The 27,264-nt window shown below is 40.1% G+C and overlaps 1 protein-coding gene across 1 annotated transcript in view; it reads left to right on the top strand.

Annotated features, from left to right (window-relative positions):
• The first annotated feature begins 261 nt into the window (after positions 1-261).
• Positions 262-27,264, top strand: part of LOC149255814 (putative isoprenylcysteine alpha-carbonyl methylesterase ICMEL2) — a 148,068-nt gene continuing 121,065 nt past the window's right edge. The window contains exons 1-3 of the mRNA XM_089460581.1: positions 262-450; positions 594-1,070; positions 5,567-5,643. Coding sequence (XP_089316707.1) covers positions 622-1,070; positions 5,567-5,643 — 526 coding nt within the window. The 5' untranslated portion in view covers positions 262-450; positions 594-621. The remainder of the gene's footprint in view (positions 451-593; positions 1,071-5,566; positions 5,644-27,264) is intronic.

Below are 27,264 nucleotides of genomic sequence, written 5' to 3'. Positions count from 1 at the left end.
CTGTTCCGAAAAATTCCAGGTTGCCATTTTAAGGCTCAATAGGTAAAAAAAATCAAATATATATTTTTAATAAAGAAATGCTTCTCAACATAAAAACAATAACAATAGTATTAACACTTAATTAATTTAGTGTATAATCATAATAATGATTATTTACAATGCATTTTGGCAGACAAAAAAACCATGGATTACAACATAGCTGTATTTTTTCACTTCTCTGTAATTATTAAAGAAATGCGTCTGGGCGGCGGGCTGGTAATCATTTACTCGTTTTATGTGTTAATTTTTTTTTTCCCTGTGTTCAACGAAATCCCCTGGAACACACAAGCTACCTTAGCCATTGCGTGCAATTAGAGGACTGGAACTGTCGGCAATGTAACATGCAGTAGAGCAGCATTCCCGATACTTTGGGGCAAAAAGCAGCTTTCATAGATTCCATTTTGACAGACTGTTACGTAAAAGGAAATCCTCTTTCTCCTCCTTAGTTTTCCTTGGAAATTTTTAACAGATATGTTTTGGATCACGAAACGTTTCAAACTCCAAGATGCGGGGTAACTTCTTCATCTGAATTTCTTTTTGTTTCATTGTTTCAGGAGCCGGGACAGCAGGTATCCATCATCAATGGTACCTGCTGAGAAGGTAATTGGAGCGCTTCACACCCGAATGCTTCCGTTTCAATTGCTATCCCGGCCCCTAAACCCGAAGAAAATGAAGATCGACTCCGACACCAACCACAGCAGCGAAATTCACGACGAGAGCCTGGATATTCTTCCCACGGTGGTTCCCAATTCGGCATCGGTTTTGGCCCCGTCGAGTCTGGAGATGAAGAACCAGACGACGCTTTCCCGTCACCTGTCCCTGTTAGACGAAGGGTCAGATACTCCATTATTAGTGGCTTCGACGACTCTAAATAATAGTTTTAATAACAGGAGGCGGAGGACTGCGAGCGATAGTAATATTTATGGCTTTCGGCCAGAGAGACAGCGGTCGTTCAGGCAAGACGTCGGGCATGCTGCCGCAGAGACCTATTTGATCACCAGATTAACCTTCAGATTGCTCGCATATCTCGGGTAAAAATTAGATTTCTTTTTTCAGCTATTTTTTTTTTTTGTTTACTGCGAATCGATCCCGGGACGTCTACTTATTTAGGTTTCTCCATGCCGTTTGCTGTAAATTTGCCTTTTATGCCGTTCTTTTCTTTTGCTTTTATCTGTTTTCTTTGCGGGAATAGATTATGGTACCTCTGTTTATTAGGTGATTGGACCTATATAATGTTTACCCTTTTAAATGTTCTGGGATTTCCTTCTATTCTATCAGGAGGAAAGTTTATGACTGAAAATAATTAAATATTTCTAAACTATCTATCACTATTATACATTAGATGTGAAAACTTTAAACATTTGCGATGTCTGCACGACAGAGAGCAAAATCTGTAATATCCTTAAATGTTGACTCATTACATCTATTATTTTTGTTATCATATCTTGATCCCTATCCCGGGTTTATAAAAGTAGTGCAGCTGAATTGCACCAGACAAGATTACATAGTGGAACTCAGATTGACTGGCCATCACATCAGAAAATTTAGCAGCAGCGAAAGCTGAATTTCATTATTGGCTCGCAAATCTACAATCACAGTAATTATTGCAATTTGTAAACCCTGTTCAATGGAAGTAGCAGATAAAATACTGATTCTATGGGAAAGTAAATTAGTTTATCTTCGTTTTTACAACTTCCAGATGATAAAAGTACAGTTACAAAAGTTAGGGTACATTTGGGGAAGGAAGTAACAAAGAGGCATGGAAGATGAGCCATTGCCAGCTGTCTGTTTCGCCAGCAAGTCCTGTAGTTTTGTTGTTGTGTCTTCTTGCCTTCTGCATCCTTGTGCGGTACCAAATTGTGTGCTGATCTGCGCACAGTGCAAGGGACATGCAATTCTGGAGCTAAGCTTTCCTTTGTTGAAGCGCTGCTTCCTGAAATCTCTGGATCCTACAGTTTGTTTCCTGCTGAAATCTACAGATGGTTTACGCACAAGTCTCTAACTCGCAAATCTGCACATACTGAGCCTCCTGCAGTTTTCTTGCTTCAGTGAAATTTGTGCATTCATTTGAGCCTAATTTGAAATCTGGTTTTTAAACTGAAAAACATTGTCAATAGAGATCTGGAACTTGGAAATTAATATGACATGGGATACCAATAGGGCATTAATGGTAGTAAACAACATGAAGTTCATTGCTAAAAATGGTAAGTTCAGTGATAATGACAATAATTCCAGCAAGATTCAGTAGTACATCTGGTAGCAGATTCCAAGGTACTAACAGCAGGGTGAAACAATCCAGGTGTAATGAGAGTCTCTACACAGTAAAAAACTAAAGCATATAAAGACGAAACTTTCAGTCCCTTATCCAAGGGCTGTCTGGATGTTGCACGTGGTAAAATATAGTCTCTATATATAGCATAAAATGAGATAACTTTATTGGTGTCCAATAAATGAGCAGACACAGTTGGTCAATCATATCCTCTTGAACGTTGCTCTTGATTCCTACCCTTACATCATCTTCCACAATAAACTCATCCACCCTTCAGGTAGATGTCCTATTCATCGTTGTTATGATGTGGAATGTAATTATCCACAAGCACCTCTGCTTTGTTCTCAACCATGACCCATGTTATATTTTGATTGGATGTAAGGAGAACTGATGTCTCTTCCAGCACAAGAAACACGATTTTCTTGTTTTGAGAAGACATGAGTTTCTTTCAGCCTTCCACACTTCTCGTAAGACCTTTTGGTATACTCTCCTCCCTTAGAAAATCTTCCTCCTCAGAGATTGATTGCCAATCTCAGTTATCTTAGGTCTCTCGTACAGCCTCACTTCATTATTTGCTTGTTTAATACTCCGTGCTTGTTTCTTCTCCTCTAATCTCTTGTTACTTATTTACCCCCGGAGATATTAAAAAAAGCTACATGGAATTTGAACAATAGCAAAGATATTGACGGGGAAGGACTTTTAAGTACGGCATTGACTCTTGGCATTTCATATTGCTGATCTTTTCAATGATGTAGTTGGCTTGGGTTATCCTCCTGCACAGTCACATGATATTATTCATCCAATTTTCAATTATTGTTACAGTTGTGAACCAAATGATTACAGGACTATTATGATTGGGCATACTTCTGCCAAACTTTATGTTACAGTTATGAACATGTGGCTCTCTGAGGAATTGGAGAAAAGTAAATCTAGAGCCAAAGGCCAAGCGGAGGCTTTTGAGGAGAATACCAGAAGGCGAAGTGGAGGCTTTTGAGGAGAATACCAGACTATTGCTCACATCCTTAGTTTTCAAGCTATCACTGAAGAGGGTAGGCAACTCCTTAAGGTCTTTGTTTTGTTGACAGTGAGCTATGATTGAGTATTCTGGCATGCTATGTATGTGAATGAATGTGTGATGTTGCCTTTATTCACTGTCAACGGGTGTAAGCAAATCACGCAGTAAATATTTTGGAGGATTAAAATTTGGATTGGGGAAGATGCAAAAATTATAAAGCTGGTAAGAGAACTTCTGAACTTGCTTGATTTGTAGAGGCACACAAAGGAAGTGCAAGCTTTTGAAAGTTGAAACGGAAAGGTGAAGGAAGCTACAAACAAGATTTGGGGAGTTATGAAGAGATCCAGTATCAAAGTGTGTGATATATAACTTTAATGATGGGAAGCTTGATATTTTGAATACATGATACATCATCAGAATATCAACTCTTAACTTTTTACACAGAAGTGTTGAGGCCGATTTGATTCTTATAATAGGCGCGTTTAAGTATTCCATGCTTGAATTGATTAATCAACAAAACTAGAGGGATGCTTCTACTAATAGTGCATCACATGGTGAAAAATATTTAAATACTTAGCAAAACATATGATCTCTTTCGACTTTATGCCATCCTAAGTTTATGCAAACTAAACTAACTAACAGTTTGCACGTAACTAAATTCATTTGGTGCCCATTACTATTATGGACGATAAGGCAGCTGTAAAAATAATAAACATGCTGAATGATATGGATAGTGTAAGGAGCCACTGATAATGCATGAGAATGTGAAGAATTCAACTCTTGTAGAGGAAAATAAATAAAAAAGATCACCTTAGAATTTTTTATGTGCTTCTCCAATGATTTGTTTATAATATAAACATTCTTTATGGAAATGCCATTATTATGTCAGACTACAATTAAGATGAAGTGAAAAGTTGGATGTTGCAAGTCGTTTTTATGGAGTTGGTTGATCATTTTTTATTCATTACTAGTAAGAGTTTCTAGAGAAGGAAGTTTATTGTGTGTGAAGTTGCATCATTGGATGCTTGTATTATTTAAACTAGCAGATAATATTTGAACGCTTGCTTTTTAAAGTAACAGATACCATCTGGTGTGAAATAGTCATAAAGCATTGTCCTCATATTCTTATATGATGGTCCATGGAAGCCATCTCTTTGCTCCAATGAGAAGGGAATTTTATTGACTGCTTGCACAATCATCAGGCACATCTTGTTGCCTCTAGTCTAAATCTGTCAGAGTGTGATCAACTATGCTATATGGAAATAATTTTAGTCAACATTACTTCAAGTCTCATGATTCTTGTCTACCCTAGCTTTCTTTCCAAAGTTCTTCTAAATTGAACATTTCTTGATAATTTGGATTGTGTCACGTCCATTTTTATGGACATCCTTGGGTATAGAGGTCTCCAATGCCCATGAGTGACTGTCCCCATAGCTTTTTATTAACTTGGATAGATTATGAACATTATCAATAAAAATGCCTTTGCATTTGGTGCCAATTTTGTATAGATGCTGAAATAGAAGTGATTTATCTTTCGTTTATATTCTTTGATGCAAATAGAGATAGATGTCTGTCTATTAAAATAATTATTGAAAGGACCTTTAAATATATAAGTTTATTCAGTTGATGTTATAAAATCTGTATTTCATTTTCATCCTATTGTCTGAAAATCACATGACAGTGAATGCATCTCTCCATGAATAAAATCTAAATAGAATGATTCCTAGCAAATCCTACCATCCCTTGTTGACTGTCCTATTGTTTTCTCAGAGCCAAGTCAAATGCCGCTGAGAGATCCAACTCATCTATTTTTCTAAATGGCAGTGGTCACTATGCCATGTAAACATTTATTGTTTGAACCACAGTGACTTAAGTGGATACTCCACAATGAATAAATGCTTAGCATTTTTAAAGGTTGTCTTGTTTAACATGGGGTCTGGTTGTGCATGTCTAAGAGCTGGAAAATTGCTACTAGTTCATTCCAATCAATGACTCGAGGAATTGTCCATAGTACAAAACAAGAAAGTCTAGTCTCATCAATTCTATTTCAAAAGGAGTGGCTTGTAATATTTTCTGACTTATATGTAATGTCAAGCATGATTATTTATACGAAACTTTAATAATTCAATTTCAAATATTATTTTCAAGTTCTTTTAAATATCTATGTTTAAGCACTACGATATTTATTGCAGTCTCTTCAAATGATACTTAAATGTCTTTTGTTGGCTATTTACTTTTTACAGGTTAGGTTATAGATGGATTATAAAGTTCCTTGCTCTTGGCTGTTACGCAATGTTCCTTATGCCTGGCTTTATCCAAGGTAAGCACGTGCAACGAGGTTGTGCAGATGTTTTGGACAGTATGTATATAATACAAATATGAGGATTTATTTTTATTTTTATTTGTTGTTAAAAGCAGGGTCTTCTTATTGCTATTCTCTGTTATTCTCATGCATGTTGGTGTAATACATGTGGCCACCACCCCTTCATATGTATCATTATGCACTTGTAATTATGGCTAAGGCCATATTCTTTATTCTTTTATTGTATTTCTAGGTATGGTTAAGGTCAACCTAGTCAAACTTGAGATGTAGGCTTGACAACATTCTTGAGTTGTTTGCCCTTGTTTTGTGGGCCCATAACCTGCTATCCTCTAGTATTCTCTTGCATCCATTACTTGTTGGAGTTATTGGTGTAATTTGTCCATGTGGTCATGACCTATTCATATATGTTGTCATGTACTTATAATATGGCTAAGGCCATTTTCTTTATTCTTTATTGTATTACTAGGTATGGTTCAAACCAACTTAATCAAACTTCATATGTAGGCTTAATAATTGTCTTGGGCTGTGCGCCCTTGCTTTGTGGGTCAATCACCCCCTCTTGAAGGGATACCTCCCATTTTGAAGGGACACCTCACTAGAGTTGTGCATAAATACACAACTCAAGCTCTCATTTGTGAATCTCAACATTGTTTTAGAGTGGGTGTGAACCTTACTCTCTCAATCCTTTTTGCTGATTTGAAAGCTATTGGCATGTGGCATCTTTATGACACTACAGAGCTAGGGTTTTCTTGGATCATTGATTCTAGGTTTTCTCTAGGGATTTTAGAGATATAAACCCTAATCTAGGGTTGCGCCTTCTCCTAGGGTGTTCTTTGACACTTTTCACCATAATTTAAGGTCAATGCCTTCTTTCCTAGGTTACCTAGAGTTTTGTACCATTTGGATTTATAAAGGCTAATATTTGTACCACTTGGATCTATAAAGGCTAATATTTGAAGTCTTCATTCTATAAGGGGTCTTCAACCTACTGCTGTTGAGTGATGAGCCTGTAGATTCACGGTGATTTCCCCTTTTGTATGGGGCTAACTACAATTCTTGGGTGGATCAACTGACCGCGCTACTTCAAAGCAAAGGTCTCTAGATGTACTTGCCAACACTGCTTCCCACTGAAGATGATGACAATTATGACCTCTTGTGTTTGAAGAAGGATGAAGCTCTTGGCTTGATCCTTCTTTATGTTGAGCCTGGTTTCATTCATCATACTAAGGATAACAAAAGTGCAAAGGAAATCTGAGATACTTTCAAATTCCACTTTGAAACTGTGAATACGACTTAGGTCCACCAACTTGACGTTGAAGTCCCCTATCTGAAGATGTGTGACTTTGACATGGTTGAGTAGCATACTGCAAGGTTTAAAGACCTGGAGGTTTGACATTATTAAAATAGGAGGAAAAAGCAAATTAGATTTGCAACTTGCAAGTATTGTTTTAAATAATTTCTCTCTAGCATTCAAATATTTTGCTCTTAAATTCTACAACATTAGTATTGTTTTGAATAATATCTCTTCAGCATTCAAATAATTTTCTCTGGAATTCTACAACAACCTTTTTGTTGTCAAGGATATTGTAACTTGTACCCTCAAGGAATTCTTTTCTAATCCTAGTTCAGCGTCAATTTATTTTGAGGAATATGGGAGAATTACCCCCCTGAGATCAAGCCCATCCAAAGGCTATTTCAACTCCTCTTAAATTTGAGTTCGACTAGGGTGGGGAATATACAAAATCCTCCCAGAAGGGAAAAGTTATATGCGGCTATGTTCAAGTCTTTCCTTGTGTGTGGAAATTTCTGCATTTTAATAGTTTAATACGAAAAGAAAATTCACCTTTTAACTAGAGGTTTCTTGGATCCTAACCTCTTGAATTGTCAGCCTTAGGGATATTCTAAATATAAAGCAAAACAATAGTGGAAAGTGAACAATATATCAATCCTTAACAACCCAATCTTCTAGGCAATTCAAGGAGAAAATATACCAAATAATTCTATTAATTTTCAGCCCTCTATGGCAATCTAATCGCGCATAAACCAGATCTGAAAACGCCCTATTAGATCAGTAAAACAGCCCTTAACTTCTTCAACTATGATGTTAAATCACTTAATTTCCCTTATGTGAAATTAGGAAGACATATATAGCTGTAAATAACAAATTATGAAGAACACAGATGGCTGAAAATCAAATCCGCAATTGACACAAGTATTGGACAGTTGAAAACTCCATTAATATGCATAAGATAAAGTTGCTGTACGTATTGTATCCTTATCACGAGGCTAGTACAATCCACTAGCTCTGCAAAACCCTACCTATGGAAAATCAAGAAAAACACTAGCTCAACCAAGGATCTCCAACATGCATGAATCACTCAAACATGTCCTCCAAGGCAAGACACCTTCTCTTTTTTCTTTCTTCACCAAATATGCCTAGGGTTTCATCTAAAAACCCTAATTTTAAAACTAAGGAATGAAATGTAAGCCTAGTATTCAAGATGCTCCTAACACCTCCAAGAGAGTGAGAGACCAAGTACAAATGAAGATCAAAGAGAGAGAAAATGACTAGTATGTTCCTCTTAGTCACATCTCTACACGAGTGAAATACAAATGAAGATAATGACATGAATAAGGGCTCTCTCCTTCCTCTCTATATATGGGAGGTAAGGATGGCCAACAATACAATGTGGGCCTAAGCCCTTACAAGCAACTTGCAATAAACACTTGTAAACCTACATAAGTGAAGTGCTCCACTCCAAGGGTACACATGTCATGCTCCAAGGTGATGTCATACACAAATAAGGGATCCAAGATGATGTAGCTATACAAGGTGTGTCCACATTGCTCTATCACAAATCCACATTAACTCCTTTGCCCCTAAGCCATGTACTCCATTAGATCCACTCTTCATGTATGAACATTGTTGCAACCCATGTGTCCTCAAGCTAACTCCAAGCCTCCATATAGGAATCCAAGCTATACCAAGCTATCTATGGCTTGATGCCCTCCTCCAAGATGCATAATGCTCCTCCTACTAAGTAGGGCATTCCAAGCAAGTGAACCTTTGCATGTGGCCATCGTGAAGGATCCCCTCAAATTGTCAAGAGAATTCCAATGCCTTAGGGAAGAATACCAAGGATTCAAACTCTTTCCCAGAGGGAAAAGTCCTAATCCCAACAAGAGAGTCAAGGGGAAACTTTTAGGCAAGCCACTTGTTACCCAACAAAATGGGTGACCTTATAGGAGAAAACTTTTTGTCCTATCTTGGACAACTAGCCAACCAACAACCCTATACATTGCTCAATGATGATGATATGCCACATTCCTCCGCCATTTGCACTAGTTGTGCACCTCTCACCATCCCACACTCCTCTTGAATGAAGGTTGGCTACCACTCTACTGGTACTTAACCGTTTTGCAATCAACTGCTTTTACTTAATGTTTTGGGCATTTTAGCATGGATAAAAGGGTGATATAGATGATTGACCTATATTGACTGTAAACTTGTTCTCTCACCTTACACAAGGTGTTAGTCTTTAGCCCTAGTCTAGTGGGATCTCCTCTAAGGCCTTAGGGTTATAGGAGGGGCACTACTTGGGAAACTTGGATTGAAGTAGTGTGTCCATTACCATTCATACTTGACATCTTTCATCATTCCCTTCATACCACATCCATCCTTCGGGTTAACTGTCATTGGTTTATTGGGATTTGGCACTCGTACATCGACATGCTTGAGCAGGGCTGGAAAACTTTTCTTGGAGGTTGATATAGCTAAAATATTAGGCCAAAGATAACTCTTGAGTTGATATTTTTGCATTAATGTGAACAAAATTATATAACATGGAGGTGTGACCTTTGGGATTCATCTTCCAAGGTCGCTTCCTATTCTAACTATTCATTTTTTTTATTTACATATTTACAATTTATTCAACCAATCCTTGAGGATTAGATGTCTAACATAAAAGAATGAAAAAGCATAAGATGGCCACTACAAAAGAAAAAGAAAAGTTAAAATGCAAAAGATGGCTGGAACATAATTAGCGTATGGGAAAAATCCAAACATGAGCTCTACCTCCCTCATTAGCCATCACTCGGTTCTTGAGCATTTGATGCTCCATCTCATCATACGGATTCTGGAAGCCTTTCATGTCCCAACCCTGATGAGCGATAAACTCACTCATCTTAAGGGGTAAAATAAATGCTTTATCATAAAGATCAAACTTTGATCCTTGTGTAGAAATTACGCTGTAGATTTGCAACTGCTAATGAAGTTTTAATCAAAATCATAAGACACAAACCTACTCTACTGCTTTGTGGGCATTAATTCACAATTTAGAACAAAAATCTCATACATGCAATAAGAAATCACACACATGCAAATAGTATTTTTCCCGAAGAAAGCAAATTGCTAAAAACCCCAATGTCTACTTGCAATAATCTGATGAATAGAGATGTATTACAATTGCTTTGATCAACTGAGCACAACCTGCAAGTGCATAACCTATCTCTTTGCTCACTGAGAAGCTCTGACCCAGACTTAGTCAATTTCTGCCTCTGTTTGAGCCCCTATTTCCTTGTGCAATTCTTGAGGGAATAGGTACCTATTAATTAGGAATTTCCTCCAAAATGCTTGTCCAATTCCTTAGGGTTGATCACTTGACCTCATGCAACACTTGTACACTCAACTAGTTTACAATTGCTGGTTACTTGCCTAGGAAACTCCACCACAACTGGGCAACTCGCATTCTTTGCATGCATGAGCTAATTATTAGCTAATTGATCAGTTAACTAGATGATCACTACTTAACTGACCACCAACTAGTTATATTAACAGTTATAACTAGTTTAATTGATTACAATTGAAATTAACTCAACCTAGGCTCCTAAAATTTAGGAATCACTACATACAACTGAACTTCATGCTGTTAAAATTTGGGTACCAGAGGACAAGTGGTTCCCTAAGGCTTTGATCTTTGGCCTAGGGAAAAGTGTCCAAATTTATTTTTACTTTTTTCCTAAAGTGACTTTATAAGTGGTAAAGTCAATTTAATTTAAAAGTGACTTTATGTTAAATTTTAGGTATGTTCTCTGCTTAGAGCAATTTATTTCAATTTTCACAGTTAGCTCAATATCTTTTCCAGATTAGCAATGACATCAACATTAAAGTAAACTGCAGATATAAGATAAACATAAATCGCAGAAGACAAGCCAAGACAAGAGGACACAAGATGTGGCGCTAGCCAGGGACAAACCCCAATGTGGGGAAGCCCTTGATCAATTCTTCTTATATGTTCTTAAATAGTTCAGTAGAGAGAGAGAGAGAGTACGTTTACAATAGAAGTCAACACTTTGACTTATCTAGATAAGAGCATAGATCATCTCTAAGAAGATGATACATGAGATCAATTGAAGACATGTTGCTTCAACTGATTCTCCAAGGTGACTCCTTCACCTATCGTTGTGCTGCATTTCGTCATCATGCTGCACCTCACCGTGCTGCACCATGCTGCACCCATCATCACTATGCTGCATCTCATCATGCTTCATTAATCATGACTGTACCCATCACTGTACTGCATTATGTGCCATTGCTGCACCATGTTGCCATACTGACCTATGTGCTGGCTGCATCTTGCTTGCTTGTTGTCCCTAGCTTGCTTGTTATCCCTAGCATGCTTCTTGTCCTTTGCTAGCTGTCCCTTGCATGCTAGCTGTAACATTGCATGCTTGGTGTATTTGCTGCTAAGTACCATACAACTATCCCAATGTTAGTTAGTTGTCCCTTGAATGTTGCTCTCCTTCGGAGACAGATGCTTTGGTTGTTCCGGTAGTTCCCGGCAGTTTCGACAGTTTCGGCTGTTCCCGACAGTTCCAGCAATTCCGGCAGTTCCGGCTGTTCCCGACAGTTCCGGTAGTTCCAGTAGTTCTGGCAATTGCGGATGTTCCCGGTAGTTCTGGCTTCTGCCCTCTGTGTCAACTTTCCCGCCTGTTCCGGCAATTCCCGGCAGTTCTGGCAGTTTCGACTATTCTCGACAGTTTCGGCAGTTCCTGCAATTCCGGCGATTCCCGACACTGGCTTTTCCCGGCAGTTCCGACAGTTTTGGCTATTCCTGGCAGTTCTAGCAGTTCCCGACAATTCCAACTATTCCTGGCAGTTCCGACTATTCCAAGCAGTTCCGACTATTCCCAGCGGTTGCGGCTTTTCCCAGTAGTTCCGGCTATTCCCGGCAATTCCGACAGTTCCCGGCAGTTTCGACAATTTCGGCTATTCCCGACAGTTCTGGCTTTTCCCGACAGTTCCGACTATTCCCAACAATTCCGGCTATTCTCGGCAGTTCCTGCAGTTCCGACTTTTCCCAACAGTTTTGGCTTCTGCTCTCTGGATTAGGGTAGTGTTATCCCTTAGGATCTCTCCTCCTACTAAAACCCAAAGACAAGAAGAGAGGAAGAGATCCCAAGTGTGTTGGAAATTTTGGAATGACTTGAAGGCCACCTCTGTTTATACTAAAACGTTGAGCACAAGTGGGGTTTATTTGGTTACTGGCTGGCCTTGATGAATTGTCCCATAACACAAATAAATTCATATCTCCATGAACACTTATCAGAATCAGATTATCTTTAGATCAATCCTACACCTCTCGATGAGAGGGATCCAAGAAAAATATCAGCTTCCATTAATAATATGACCCACATGGAGTTTGGCCCTAGTTGCCAATTTTAACACTCCCTCTCAACTAGGGAGAACTCCATCCGCTGATCCATATGTTCGACTGAACCATGAAGAAGAAGAATTGATTGAGAATGTCTCATACCATTCTCTACTGACCTGAAGTCAGTTTCATCTGAAGAGAGTGTGTCACATCACTCTTACTGGCCCGAAGTCAGTTTTAGTGATCCAAGATGAATATCACAAGAGAGTGTCTCAAACCACTCATACTGATCCCAGATCAATGGAGGTCATCCTAGCATAGGGAGTACGGTAGATACATCGATGCGTCCATCGATAGTACTACTATGGTCCCTAACCCCATTTCCCTACTCATTGATCAGATGAGAGGTACTTCCCATGAGTCCCATATTGCATGGGTAGGATGCCTCGATAAGAGAACTAATCATCTTGTCCACAGGAGAACGAATCATCTTGCCCCACAATCGCCACGAGAGAACTAATCATCAGAGCCCATAAGAGAACTAATCATCCTGTTTCACAGTTGCCATGGGAGAACTAATCATCTCGGCCCACAGGAGAACTAATCATCTTGTTCTACAGTTGCCATGGGAGAACTAATCATCCCGGCCCACAGGAGAACTAATCATCTTGTTCCACAGTTGCCACGGGAGAACTAATCATCCCGGCTCACAATAGAACTAATCATCTTGTTCCACAGTCGCCACGGGGTATCACAGGGGAAGGTTGAACTTGTCATCTTGTACATAGCGCACCACCAGGGGAGGGTGAGTCGCCCTGTGGTCGTATGTTGCTCCAGTAAGTACCCCAAGCCCCCCAGAGCTCCTAGAGCTCAATGCATGCAACATGCAGGACCCTTATAAGGTCTCTCAACGACTCCAAGTTGTTCGGGAAAGTCACAGATTTGACCTTTCCCCGGGGCTTTGACAAAATGTCTGCGACCTGTACATCAGTCTCAATGCGATGGAGCCTCCTCGCTCATCGACTTACCATATCCCAGATAAGGCAGTATCTGATGTCTATCTGCTGGAGCAATCATCGAATACGGGATTCCTCAATAATCGAATCCCCCGTCTGGTTGTCATAGAGAATCACAGTGGTATTCATCATGTATACAAACAACTCACTTAAGAGCTTCTGCAACCATGCAACTTCACACGAGATCATACTCGTAGCTATGTATTTGGTTGCGACGGTGCCTATAGCAACCGACTTCTGCTTCCTGCTCATCAATGATATCGAAGCAGAATCCAAAGAGAACCAGCACTGAGAAGTGCTCTAGTGATCCTCCACACTGCCTGCCCAGTCAGCATTCGAATAATCATGCAGTTTCATATTTCCGGCAGTGTATCTCAATCCATGAGAGATTGTGCCCCAGAGATATCTCAGAATATTCTTGGCACCAATCCAGTGAGGCTCAACCAAATATGAGCTCACCATGCTAACTGCAAAACATATGTCCGGACGGAAGTTCACCAAGAACATCAACGCGAATGAGTTTATGAAACTGAGAGGCATTTCCCAAATCTGTTCCGACATCAGTACCATATAACTTCTGAAAGTTAACATCCTCGAGGGTCACAGGCTTGTAGTTTATCATTCCACATCCTGAATCCAACTCCCTCTTACTTCTGCAAATGAGAGGGTCTGCACCTGTCAGAAATAGGTCGTCCTCATAAGGTGCTGGTATGAGAGGTCTATCATCCATAGTGTTCCATGGGGATGCGTCCCCCAGGGTCGGGTGCTCGCACCCCACGCACCCGAGACGGGGGGACGTCTGGGGAAACGTTTCCCCATGTCCCCCTTTTGGGGAGACGTTTCCCCAACGTGGGGGACACGACTCCCCAAAAGGGGGATGCTTGGGCGTCCCTCCTCAATATGTGTCCCCTGTTAAATTTACTTGTAAACAATGATTTATGACAGGGAAAACCTAGTATTTGACCATATTTCCCTACTAATGCTATGCAATTCATGGTAATGTTAAATTCTTAAAGTAAAAGTGACATTCTCCTTTATCTTTCATTTTCATCCTTTTACTTAAATTTTTAACATTACCATGAAATGATTCAGGATGTTTGAGAGTGGTTCCGACCTCATTGGATTTCATATGGAGAAAGTAGAATTTTAGATCTCACTCAAAATCCAGCGGACTTAATAGTTTTTCAGGAATTCAGGATTCGATGGATTGCAATGTTTCCATTGCATTTTGTCATGTACAAGGGTATGGATTTAGTATTTAATCAAGAGCACCAAGCCCTCTTTGTACTTTAGAGTGACTTTTAGACTCACCACTCCACTGTTTTTGAGTTTTAGTTATATCAATTTACTATTCCAGTATTCATATTCCAGTATCTATTATAGTCTATTTTGCTTAGTACTAATTAGGTTCTAGAATGATGAATAATGAATTCTAATTTTAAATCAATTTAGAATCTAGAATGATGAATGATGAATTTAATTTTTAAATCAATGTAGATTCTAGAATGGTGAATAATGAATAATGAATATGGATTGGAGTATTTCATTATTGAATCTCGTGGTCTATGGATGAATCATGTATGTATTAGTAAGGATGATGAGTATAGATCAATGTATTTCATTATTTAATTCAATTATGTATGTATCATTGCATTTATGCTTTCATTATTGATTATGAATTTGAAATATATATATATATATATATATATATATATATATATATATTAAAAAGGAAAATATATATATATACCCCGATGTCCCCCCATCCCCCCTAAATTTCCCTAAAATTTGAGGGTACTCCCACACGTCCCCCTTGTGCGTCTCCCCACACCCGCATCTCCCTGTCCCGGAGTCTTTGTGGAACATTGATCATCCACAACCTTCAAACAATGGTTTGGATAGGCTTCACTCTTAGTGAATCTCAGCTTCATCTAACAGCTATCAATCCTCTCATACTACGCCCAAGGAGTTTTGCTTCAAGCCATAGAGGGCTTTTTTCATCTGCATATGTGAGATTCCTAATCATCAATCTCAAACCCCTCGGGTTGTTCCAAACCTGTGGACCTGCTACATGAGGGGAATGGTCCCCTTGTAAAATTTTCCTTCGGTACATCTCAGACATGTACTTTCATGCTCTTTTTGAATTCAGGCATCCCTGTCACCATCTGACTCACAGACCTCCGGTTCTATGTGTCAATGGACATGGTCCCCGGTGGACTTCCTGCAACTTGATACAACCCTGAACTCAAAAACATCTTTTAAAATTCTATTTTCAAACATGTACCTTTCCATCGATGAGTGCCACCTCGTAACCTTTGACTTCCATTGCTGAAATGGACACCAGGTTCTTCTTGCGATCAGGTACATAAAAGAGATTATGTAAATGAATCGAGTTACCCTCATTCAATTGAGGGGTAACATTCCCTACACCCTTTCCGGGATAGGTGGCATCGACTCCAAGTATAATCCCACGATTGTTTCCATCTCTACCAAATTAGAGAGTGCACCCTTCTATCCAATGAAGTGCCTTGAAGCACTACAATCAATAAGCCAGATTCCCAAAGAATTTGAAGGAGAGGGCCAATACAAGATAACGCTTCTTTATCTTATCAAAAACAACATTTGATTCTTCATACCTAGGGTTCCTTACTTTCTTTGAAGAGTCGACCATTTCCTTGATGACCTGCATTACCTGTCGTTTCTTTGATCATTGAAGATGTCCCTGGAATGATTGTTATCTTCATCAAGAGATGTGTCTTTGCCATTCAGACACTCCTTCGCATAATAGCCGAACTTATTACAACCAAGGCATCTGCATTTCCTTCCACCCTTAGATCCGGACTTCCCATTGAAGTGATCTTTAGGTAGGCCATTAGAGACTTTTGCTATGCCATTCTGATAATATTCTCTGCTTCGACTTCACCCTTGGTGAATTTGAAGAGGGATGAGGAATCCACTGATCCTTTTGTCCTTTCCCAACTGTCTTCGGTGATTTCTCTTTCACTCTTGCTTCGGCATTGTCTTCACCTTAGCTCTGATACCCTGTTAAATTTTAGGTATGTTCTATGCTTAGAGCAATTTATTTCAATTTTCACAGTTAGCTTAATACCTTTTCCAGATTAGCAATCACATCAACATTAAAGTAAACTGCAGATAGAACATAAACATAAATTGTAGAAGACAAGCCAAGACAAGAGGACAGAAGATGTGGCGCTAGCCAAGGACAAACCCCAATGTGGGGAAACCCTTGATCAATTCTTCTTATATGTTCTTCAATAGTTCAACAGAGAGAGAGAGATAGTACGTTTACAACAGAAGTCAACACTTTGCCTTATCTAGATAAGAGCATAGATCATCTCTAAGAAGATGATACATGAGATCAGTTGAAGACATGTTGCTTCAACTGATTCTCCAAGGTGACTCCACCTATTGTTGTGTTGCATTTTGTCATCATGCTACACCTCACCGTGCTGCACCATGCTGCACCCATCATCACTATGCTGCATCTCATCATGCTTCATTAATCATGACTGTACCCAACACTGTACTGCATTATGTGCCATTGCCGCACCATGTTGCCATACTGACCTATGTGCTGGCTGCATCTTGCTTGCTTATTGTCCTTTGCATGCTTGATGTTGCATGCTCGCTGTCCCTTGCATGCTAGCTCGAACATTGCATGCTTGGTGTATTTGCTGCTAAGTACCATACAACTGTCCCAATGTTAGTTAGTTGTCCCTTGAATGTTGCTCTCCTTCGAAGACAGATGCTCTGGCTGTTCCCGCAGTTCCCCGCAGTTCCGGCAGTTCTGGCAGTTCTCGGCAATTCTGGCAATTCCGGTTGTTCCCGACAATTCTAGCTTCTGCCCTCTGCGTCAGCTTTCTCGCCTGTTCCGGCAGTTCCCGACAATTCCGGCAGTTTTGGCAATTCCAGCTATTCTCGACAGTTTTGACAATTCCGGCTATTCCCGACAGTTCTAGCTATTCTCGACAGTTCCGGCTTTTCCCGGCAGTTCCGGCTATTCCCGGCAGTTACTGCAGTTCTGACAATTCCATGCTACCCTCAGCAGAATGGGGTTGCAGAGAGGAAGAACAGATCCATTGCAGGGGCTGCCAAAGCCATGCTTCATGATCAGGGGTTACCTTTATTTTTGTGGGTAGAGGCCTGCAACACTGATGTGTACTTGCAGAACATGAGTCCACATCGTGCCTTGGGGAATGTGACTCCAGAGGAGGATTTTTCTGGGAAGAAGGCTGATGTTGGGCACTTTCGTATCTTTGGGTGCCTTACATATTCCTATGTCCCCAAGGAGAACAGGACCAAGCTAGAGCCCACTGCAGACAAGGGCATCTTTGTGGGTTATAGCGAGACCTCGAAAGCTTATCGGATTTATATTCCTGCGCAGAGGAAAGTGGTTGTCAGGCGGGATGTGAAGTTCGAGGAGGAGAGAGCTTTCAGGAGGTCATGGGAGTTAGAGTATCCAGAGTCACCAGACCCTCAGGAGCAATTGAGTCAGTCACAGGGATCCAGTGGTCAGGGATCAGGAGGTACATCGATTACAGTGTCAGGTCCATCAGTGAGCAGTGGCTCTCAGAGTCAGGTGGGTGGTTCTTCGGGCAGCATGCAGGGCAGTCCACAGAGCAGTTCACAGGGTAGTCCACTAATGGACAGTTCGCACGGTACTTCAGCATCTATAGGCACAGATTTAGGCATGAGGTCAGTTGGCAGGCCTTCAGGAGTTCAGGCTTCTGATGATGATGAGGATTCTTTCACTTCGGTGGGAGAAATATGCTCAGGGAAGAGGAAGCTCAAGTGGCTTCAAGATACCTTGCGCGAGGCCCCTGTAGTTGTTGGGCCAAAGAGACAAGTTAGAGAGAGTAAACCACCTGAGCGGTTTTGTAGTTACATGGCATTGGTAACAAGCATTGTTGACTTCGAGCCTTCTAGTTGTTAGGAGGCAGCTAGCCAGCAGCTTTGGAGAGAGGCCATGATGGAGGAGTATTCTTCTATTATGAAGAACGATGTTTGGGAGGTGGTGCTGAGGCCTGAAGGTAAATCAGTTGTTACTTCTAGATGGCTCTACAAGATAAAGCATGCTGCATATGGTAGCATCGAGAAGTTCAAGGCTCGATTTGTGGCGAGAGGGTTCTCACAGGGAGAGGGAGTTGACTATGAGGAGACCTTCGCTCCCATAGCTCGGTATACATCTATTCGTTCCATTATATCGATTGCAGCAGAGATGGGTTGGAAGATCCACCAGATGGATGTGAAGATCTCATTCCTCAATGGCTTCATTCAAGAGGAGGTTTATATTGAGCAGCCACAGGGCTTTGAGATGCATGGGAAGGAGTCCCATGTATGCAGATTGAAAAAGGCACTCTATGGCCTGAAGCAAGCTCCTAGAGCTTGGTACTCGAGGATTGATACATACTTGCAGCAGTTGGGTTTCACAAAGAGTGAGGTTGATCCGAACCTATACTTCATTGTGGTGGGTGAGGAGCCTCTCATTCTAGTGTTGTATGTTGATGACTTGATCATCACTGGTGCAGAGAGACTCATTGAGGGCTGCAAGAGAGATCTTGCTTCAGAGTTTGAGATGAAGGATATCGGCTTGATGCATTATTTTCTGGGATTGGAGGTGTGGCAGGAGGAGGGGCATTTCTTCCTGGGACAAGGGAAGTACATTGTGGATATTCTTAGCAGATTTCACATGGAGGACTGCAAACCCATGTCTACACCTATGATCACTAACTGGAAGAAGCTTCACGCTTCTGATTCCGAGTTGGTGGATCCTACTCTATACAGACAGTTGATTGGTTGTTTGATGTATTTGGTCAACACTCGACCAGATATATCTTTTGCAGTTAACACTATGAGTCAGTTCATGTGTGAGACCAGGAGAGTGCACTGGGTAGCTGCAAAAAACATTCTTCGTTACTTGCAGGGGACTGTGGATTTTGGTTTGGATTATAGACAGGGTGATGGAGTGAGACTGGCGGGGTACACAGGTTCAGATTGGGCAGGTTGTGCTTCAGATAGGAAGAGTACTTCTGGGTGTTGTTTTGGGTTGGGTTCAACATTTGTGTCGTGGATCAGCCGGAAACAACAGTCAGTTGCATTGAGCTCAACTGCTAGTTTGGCTAGTTGTGAGGCCATATGGCTTCACAAGATGTTGTTTGGTCTATTTGGTCAGGCATTGAGACCTTCAGTAATTTACTTTGATAATCAGAGTTGCATAAAACTCACGGAGAATCCAGTTTTTCATGACAGGTCAAAGCATATTGAGATCAAGTATCACTTCATTAGAGACTATGTCCAAAAGGGAGCTGTCAAGCTTGAGTACATTTCTACAAATGAGCAGGTAGCAGACATTTTCACCAAAGCCTTACCACATGGCAAGCACGTATACTTCAGAGACAAGATGAGAGTGGTGAGGAACACTTTCCTCGGTAAGAGGGAGTTTTAAAATTTGGGTACCAGAGGACAAGTGGTTCCCTAAGGCTTTGATCTTTGGCCTAGGGAAAAGTGTCCAAATTTATTTTTTTATTTTTCTCCTAAAGTGACTTTATAAGTGGTAAAGTCAATTTAATTTAAAAGTGACTTTATAAGTGGTAAAGTTACATTCTAATTTAAAAGTGACTTTATAAGTGGTAAAGTTACGTTCTACTTTAAATGTGATTTTATTAAAGTGAATGAAGAATTAGAAAGTGAAAAAGTGACTATGGAAATAAAAGGCTAAGTGGGTCTTTATTTAAGTGGGTGAGTTAAAAAATAGAAAGTGAGAATTAAATGCACATTTATTCTCATCCCTAGATCTAAATGAATCTCAGCCATTAGATCTTAGGGTAACCCAAAAGGTCATTTAGAGAATAAAAGGAGAAGAGAAGAGGAAAATATCAATTCATTCTTTCATGAGCATTTGAGAGAAAGAGAAGAGAGAGCAAGGAGAAAATTTCTCAGCAGTGAGGAAGTGAAGGAGAGCAACAAGAAGACATTTTAGCAAATCTGGGCAGCTGCATTTATTGGCACACATCCCAAGGAAAAATCATACAATAGGAGAAAGGCACAAAATCTAGGAAGAGGGACAACAAGTTCTGGGCACATTTTTCAAGGCTGGCCATACAACATTTAATGTTGTTTTATTACTGTAAATTTTTTTGTTTTTGCTATTTGCTGATTGGCACGATTTTCGAGGTGGAGTTCAAGCACAAAAATCGAGATAAGTTGTAATTTGTGGTTGCTGGAATTTTTACTATGTATTTCAGTTTCTCTGTAAAAGCATTTTCAGAAATAAAGAAGAGCTCTCAAACTGGTTTTCCCCAAGAGTTGTAGGGGGTTTTTCCAGGGTCACATTGACCAAAAATCACTGTGTTATTTTTTGTGTGTGGCTGTCATAATTTTGCTGTGTTTTATTTTTGCAATTTCAGCAGTTGTGAAATCTCTAAATTTGTGTTTTCAGAAAAATATTATCATTTCCAGATTTTAGAATTTTTATCATGCTTGGATTTAAAACTAAATGCATGGAGTGATAAGGAAAACTGATAATCGGAGTGGGGGTTGAAATTTCTTCATGCCGAAGGTCACATCATAACCACGGTCTTCCAAAACTGCAACAGAGATGAGATTTTTCTTTAGGCCTGGAATGAACATGACATCCTTGAGTTTGAGAGGGGATCCCGACTCCCTCTGAAAGGTGACTGTACCAGTCGCGCTGTACCTTTTGTCGTCTCCAAACTCAATATTCATCTGAATATCTTTCTCCTCCAGGTCATTGAAAAATTCTCTACACCCAGTCATGTGGAACGAAGCATCCAAATTCAAGTACCACACACTCCCCCATCACAGTGCTAGCCATGCATGCGATAAGGGTGAAATCTAGCTCAAACTGTGAAGCCAAAGCTTTACATGCTGTTGTTACTGTAGTCTCCTTGCTAGACTTTTTGTGTGGACACTTAGTGGCATAGTGCCCGAATTCATGACAATTGAAGCATTTAATTTTGGGCAAGTCTTCTTCTTGCTCCCTTGGCTGGATTCAACTTCACCTTGGGACTTCTTTCCCTTGGCCTTCATTCCTTTGCTGACTAGAGCAAAGTCATCTTCCTCTTCTTTGGATGAGGTTCCATCTCTGGTATTCCGCCTTATTTCCTCTTGTACCAAATCGAACCATAAGTGTTCCAAATTTGGTAGTTTCTCCCTTCCGTTCACCAAATATTCATAGCTAAGCCAGCTCTAGGGAAGGCCTAGAAGGGATAGGCTTACCAATTCCTCTTTCGCAACGTTAACACCAACCCCACCAAGTTCATCACGACATTGTGTGAACTTGTTTAGATACTGCAGAATAATGTCATTCCTTTACATCTTGATACTTCGAAGTTTATCCTTGATTGCTAGCTTCCTGTGGTCACTACAATTCTCTAATAATTCTGTCAGTGCTTTCCACATTGCGAATGGAGTTTCTTTCTGTGAAGACTTGAGACAATGTGATCCCGTACTCCCTCCAAGATTATTCTCCTTGCCTTGGCTACATCTTTCTTCAACTTAGCAAGGTTTGGGCATCAGATGCTTGCGGTTTTGCAACATTTGTCTTGATGTATCCTAGCAATCCATTGTCATCCAATACCGCCTCCATGCGGTCCTTCCATGCAACAAAATTTGAGGTGCCTTCCAAGGCATATTCTAGCCTTAGTCCATTGAAGGCCATCTTCTCAGCTCTGAAGAAATCTTGCTACATTGATCTTCAAATTCGAACCTCTGAAAAACAACTTCGAATTTCTTGCTCTAATGTGAATCCAACTTTGATAACATGTAGAAATTACGCTGTAGATTTGCAATTTCTCATGAAGTTTTAATCAAAATCACAAGACATAAACCTACTCTATTGCTTTGTGGACATTAATTGACAGTTTAGAACAAAAATCTCAGACATGCAATAAGAAATCACACACATGCAAATAGTATTTTTCTTGGGGAAAGAAAACTACTGAAAACCCCAATGCCTGCTTGCATTAATCTGATGAATAGAGATGTATTCAATTACTTTGCTCAACTAAGCACAACTTGCAAATGCATAACCTATCTCTCTACTCACTGAGAAGCTCTGACCCAGACTTAGTCAATTGCTGCCTCTTCTTGAGCCCCTATTTCCTTGTGCAATTCTTGAGGGAATAGGGCCCTAAAAATTAGGAATTTCCTTCAAAATGCTTGTGCAATTCCTTAGGGTTGATCACTTGACCTCATGCAACACCTGTTCACTCAACTAGTTTATAATTGCTGGTTATCTGCCTAGGAAACTCCACCACAACTGGGCAACTCGTATTCTTTGCATGCATGAGCTTATTAGCTAATTGATTAGTTAACTAGATGATCTCTGAGTTAGACTGATGTCCCACTACTTAACTGACCACAAACTAGTTCTATTAACAGTCCCACTACTTAACTGACCACCAACTAGTCTATTAACAATCCCACTACTTAACTGACCACCAACTAGTTCTATTAATAGTTAGAACTAGTTTAATTGATTACAATTGAAATTAACTCAACCTAGGGTCCTAAAATGTAGGAATCACTACATACAACTGAACTTCATGCCCCTAACTCGAATTAACTGAGCTAACTGAGTAACAAGAGCCATGTCACTTCAGTTAACTCCTCCAAGTTGTTTGCTGATGTGGAATTTAGAATTTTCTCAATTTAATTAAGGTAATTTCAAATCAAGAATTTCTTGCTACATTTTTCAACACCTTGATCTATGCACCATATAAAATCATTATAAAAAATAAGTAAAAGGCACACCAGAAGGGTGGAAAAATCAAGCCGAGGAAAAGGGTAACTCATGCCTCCACTACTGCTCCCTTCATTACATCTATACTTTTAGGATGTGGACCTCTCCATTAGTTGGTCCCCTGACCATGGCACTTAGCCATGAAGTCAATCCTCTCTATTACCACCTATTGTCATTAACACTTATGAATTGAAGGGTTGAACTTGGAAATGCCTCCTCCCCTTAGGGGCTGGAAACACCTAGTAGGGTTGATTACCTAACCACCCTTACAAAGATAGGGAACACTTTTACGAGACTTGTTCTAGTTAGATATTTGAAGGTGATCCTGGTTTGAAGTATTAATTTGCCCTTAACAATTAAGTATGGTCTATTTATATGCATTTATGGTTATTGTCTCTAATGAATGGTTGCTTTCACGTGAGTTTGAGATGATTTTGCTAGGTAGTTTTGCACAACAAAGGCCTTGAGGGCACACTATTCACTATTACTCCACATGATGCCCCGACTATACTACACTTTCAGAGAGCATGATGACCTTGCTGATGCAGTGTTGCTTTTCTATAGTAGAGCATTAGGCACTTAGATGATCTTGGCAATTTATGGACACCCCAAAGCACCTTCATATGTGAGAATGCTGAGCTCATCTTGCTTAACATTGAGGATTCTTGATGATGTATCAAGTGGACCAAACATTCCCCCCTTCCTCTCCCCCCACCCTCCCCAAGGCTAACCTTGACACTACTTGATGGGCATGCCTTCATCCAGACCCTAAATGAGGATGATTGAGGAGGGTTATTGTACTTGATGGAGCCCTAACGCTAGAGAGAGAGAGAGAGAGAGTACACTATGTTGTTTAGATAATACCCATGGAGATGACCAAGGCACCCAGAGCTGGATTTTGGACACATGGAGATGCTTTGAGTCTTGATTTGAGGACCTGTTACCGCTCAAACTAGTAGGGGTCCTACAGAGCAACTACTAGGTCAAGGGCAACAATGGAGCGATAACCTAGTGTCACCTCAGCTAAGGCTCCCTGTTCTTTACGGACTTTCATTGATGGGAGGAGACCCGGTATAAGAGGAATCACAAGGAAGGATGGATCTATGAAAGGATAGGAAATGATTCCTAAGGCCTATTCAGAAGAGAGACTCAATTAGGTGGCTTGCTTGCTTCAAAACCAAAGTGGTGGGCTCTCTAAGAAGGGCTAAAGGGATTCTTGAGGCTAGGGTTTGGGAATATATTTTGTCAAGATGATTCCTAGACCAGAGAATCCTTATGGAGAATTGGCCTTTATGTGATCTTTGTGAAATTAGAATTGTAAAGTTGCAGGACCACAAAAGACCAAGTGGACCTAAAATTAGTTAAGGGTATGGAGTTGATCACTCAAAGAGGGGTTTAACCTAATTGGGGAGGTCCGTTCCAGGTTCCGTTAATGGTCGAGTGAAAGCATTTGACCATTACATATTTTTACCACCATATATACTCTACTTATTAGGGGTTATGCCTTTACTTTGACCTCTGCCGATGGTAGCTTTGCCTCTTAAACGAGAGGATCTCAAACTGGCAATCGAACTTCAACCACACCTGGAACCGGGACAGGATATGTCCTTGTAGGATATGCATATGGATCTTTATCTGCGCCTGGATATGCTGTAAGTGATGGTGGTTAATCTGGAGCCGTACAAAGGGAAGTAGCGGGCTATGGGACCAGGGCAACTATTTTCTTTTGAAATACAAATACAATGACCCAAGTGAGGACACTAACCCAAATCGGCCTAGGGCAAGAGATGGTCTTGTGGCTAGGGCATGCTATATCTTAGGATTCCATTGTTGGAATTGCTTGAAATTTGGAGGACCCCTTGAGCAAACTATAGCGCAATAGTAGACCAATTTCAAGGTGTTTGGATGGCTACAAAGAGATTCATTTGATGCCCTAGATGACCTTCTAGGGTTAGGCCTATAAATTGGAAAAGTGAAGAAAAGAGAGGCTAATTTGACGACCAAAGGGATACGAGGATCGATGCCTTATTGCTTGGGAGTAATGGAGTTAAGATACACATAGATTATGAATTTTCGTGATCTAAGGAGCCCTAATAAATCACTGCTAGCCTCTCCAAGGGCAACAACTAGATCAATAGAGATTTATACTTCAAATTTGCGAAGGAGACAAAGTTTCGAGGTCTTTAACCTAAGAGGTGCCTCTAGGAACATTCACCTAATCCCTCAAAGGTCAACGTGTGCCTTTAATCATTTATTCAAGGTCCCAAAAGAATTCCACATTACATATAACCCATACAAGAATAAAGATAACAACATACATCCAGTTAACCAGTGAGATAACAAGAATAACATCGAAATTTCGACTTACGTGAGAGAGAGAGTATATCCATTTATAAACTTTGCATTAGAGAAGCTCCAAAGACCATAACGAAAATCTAAACATCATAGTGCATCAAGAAAAGCTCCAAAAATTCTTCCTAGCAAAAAGTACGAAAATCTCATAAGAGATACTAATCCAATCCAAGTGGTGATGATAAAAATGAATCATCCTCTCATCTATTTATACAATCCAATAGGGGATTCGAATAGCCTAATTTGTCTTATTTAGCCCCAGATAATAAAACAATGCTCAATAATGACATGACTCGGTGACAAGCCCACCAAGATAACTCAATAACATAAAAATAAGTCTGGTTTGAGAATATATTCAATCCCTTGATTCGCTTTCTCAAGTCATCAGTCCTTCATCTCATGAATTCCATTAGTTGGAATTCCTGATGAAGCATTTGCTGCCTTCCCAAACTAGGGGATCCTCCGCTGAGGTTTCTATCAGAGATTGTTTAGGATCTTGTATATCCCCATTTGGCAAATGTTCCCCTTGACCTGGATGACTTCTTCCTTTCCTTCAATGAGATTTCCAAGAGCTATGTCCTTCATGTTCGACTGCCATGGATTTCTGTCCTTCATGATTTCCATGGTGATATTACGAGCTTTTGTTTCCAATGTTTCCATTATGTCATAATGCATTTTATTATCATGGTCATATCTGCAAGGGATTTTGAAGCCAATGATAGGATCCTTTTGTGAGGGACACCATTTCACTTAGAGGTCTGCTACTCCCTCTTTCCTTGGTCCTTTTTCTTCACCCTTACGGCGATATCAACTCCTCTTCCATAGTATTATGCTGTCTTGTCAACCTTCCTTTTTCTTTTCTGCACTTATTTTAGTCCTTTCAACATGTCTTTCTCTATCTGGCATAGAGAGCACAAACTGTTGATTGAAGTAACCTTCTTGTTCATGGATAACTGTTACCTTGCTTATCAATATCAATATCAATGATGATCATCATTTCATCATATTTCCGGATCTCACAATTGAGATCTTATGAAGATATTTCTTCTTTACTGCATTTCAGAGAGTACCTCTTCTAGCATTTCTTATCTGTCTCCTTTCTTGCTACATAGAGATGAGAGGACTTTTAAGATTTCCTTCTCATGAATTCAAAGGAGACCTGTTCGCTGACTTCTCTTTCCATAAGGATTCTGTCAATCCTTCTTATTCTATGCAAGAACCTTTGTCAACCCATACAACCTATAGATTTTCTTGCAATTATGAAGTCATTTCAAAAAGTGATTGATGAAAATACTTACTTGAGATGTGAAGATGAATTCTTCACCTTGATCATGTTGGCAGTAATTGGAGTAGACCATGACCCTTGACACTTTTTGCCATTCCAAGATCAAGACATCAACCCTTTTTTCCATCACTGTTGACATCTTCATCATTGCTTCACTGCTACATTATTGAGATCTTTACTGCTTCCGTATCATTGACAACATTACTACTGCATCATGATTGCTCCAGAGATTACCACCAAGGTGATCTCTATACCTTCATCGAGAACATGATCTTCAAGAACAAGATCAGCTGCACCTTACTGTAGATTGAGATGATGTGTAGCATTATGAGATCATGATTCTTGTCATCATCATTGTGTCGAGACTGTGATTATCATGGTTATTACTGTTCCCTTTTGTTATACCAAGACTGCAGCCCTTTGCATTATATAAAACCTTTGTCACTGTTCCTCGATATGCCTAGATAGATCATGATCCCAGTCATTACCGAAACATGATTATGCTGAGACTATATCCATGACTAACAT

The sequence above is a fragment of the Pinus tabuliformis genome, chromosome 7, assembly GCF_031772625.1.
Source record: "Pinus tabuliformis cultivar Carrire ecotype Pingquan chromosome 7, CPIR1, whole genome shotgun sequence".
NCBI lineage: Eukaryota > Viridiplantae > Streptophyta > Pinopsida > Pinales > Pinaceae > Pinus > Pinus tabuliformis.
This window is presented reverse-complemented; position numbering and strand designations above follow the sequence as displayed.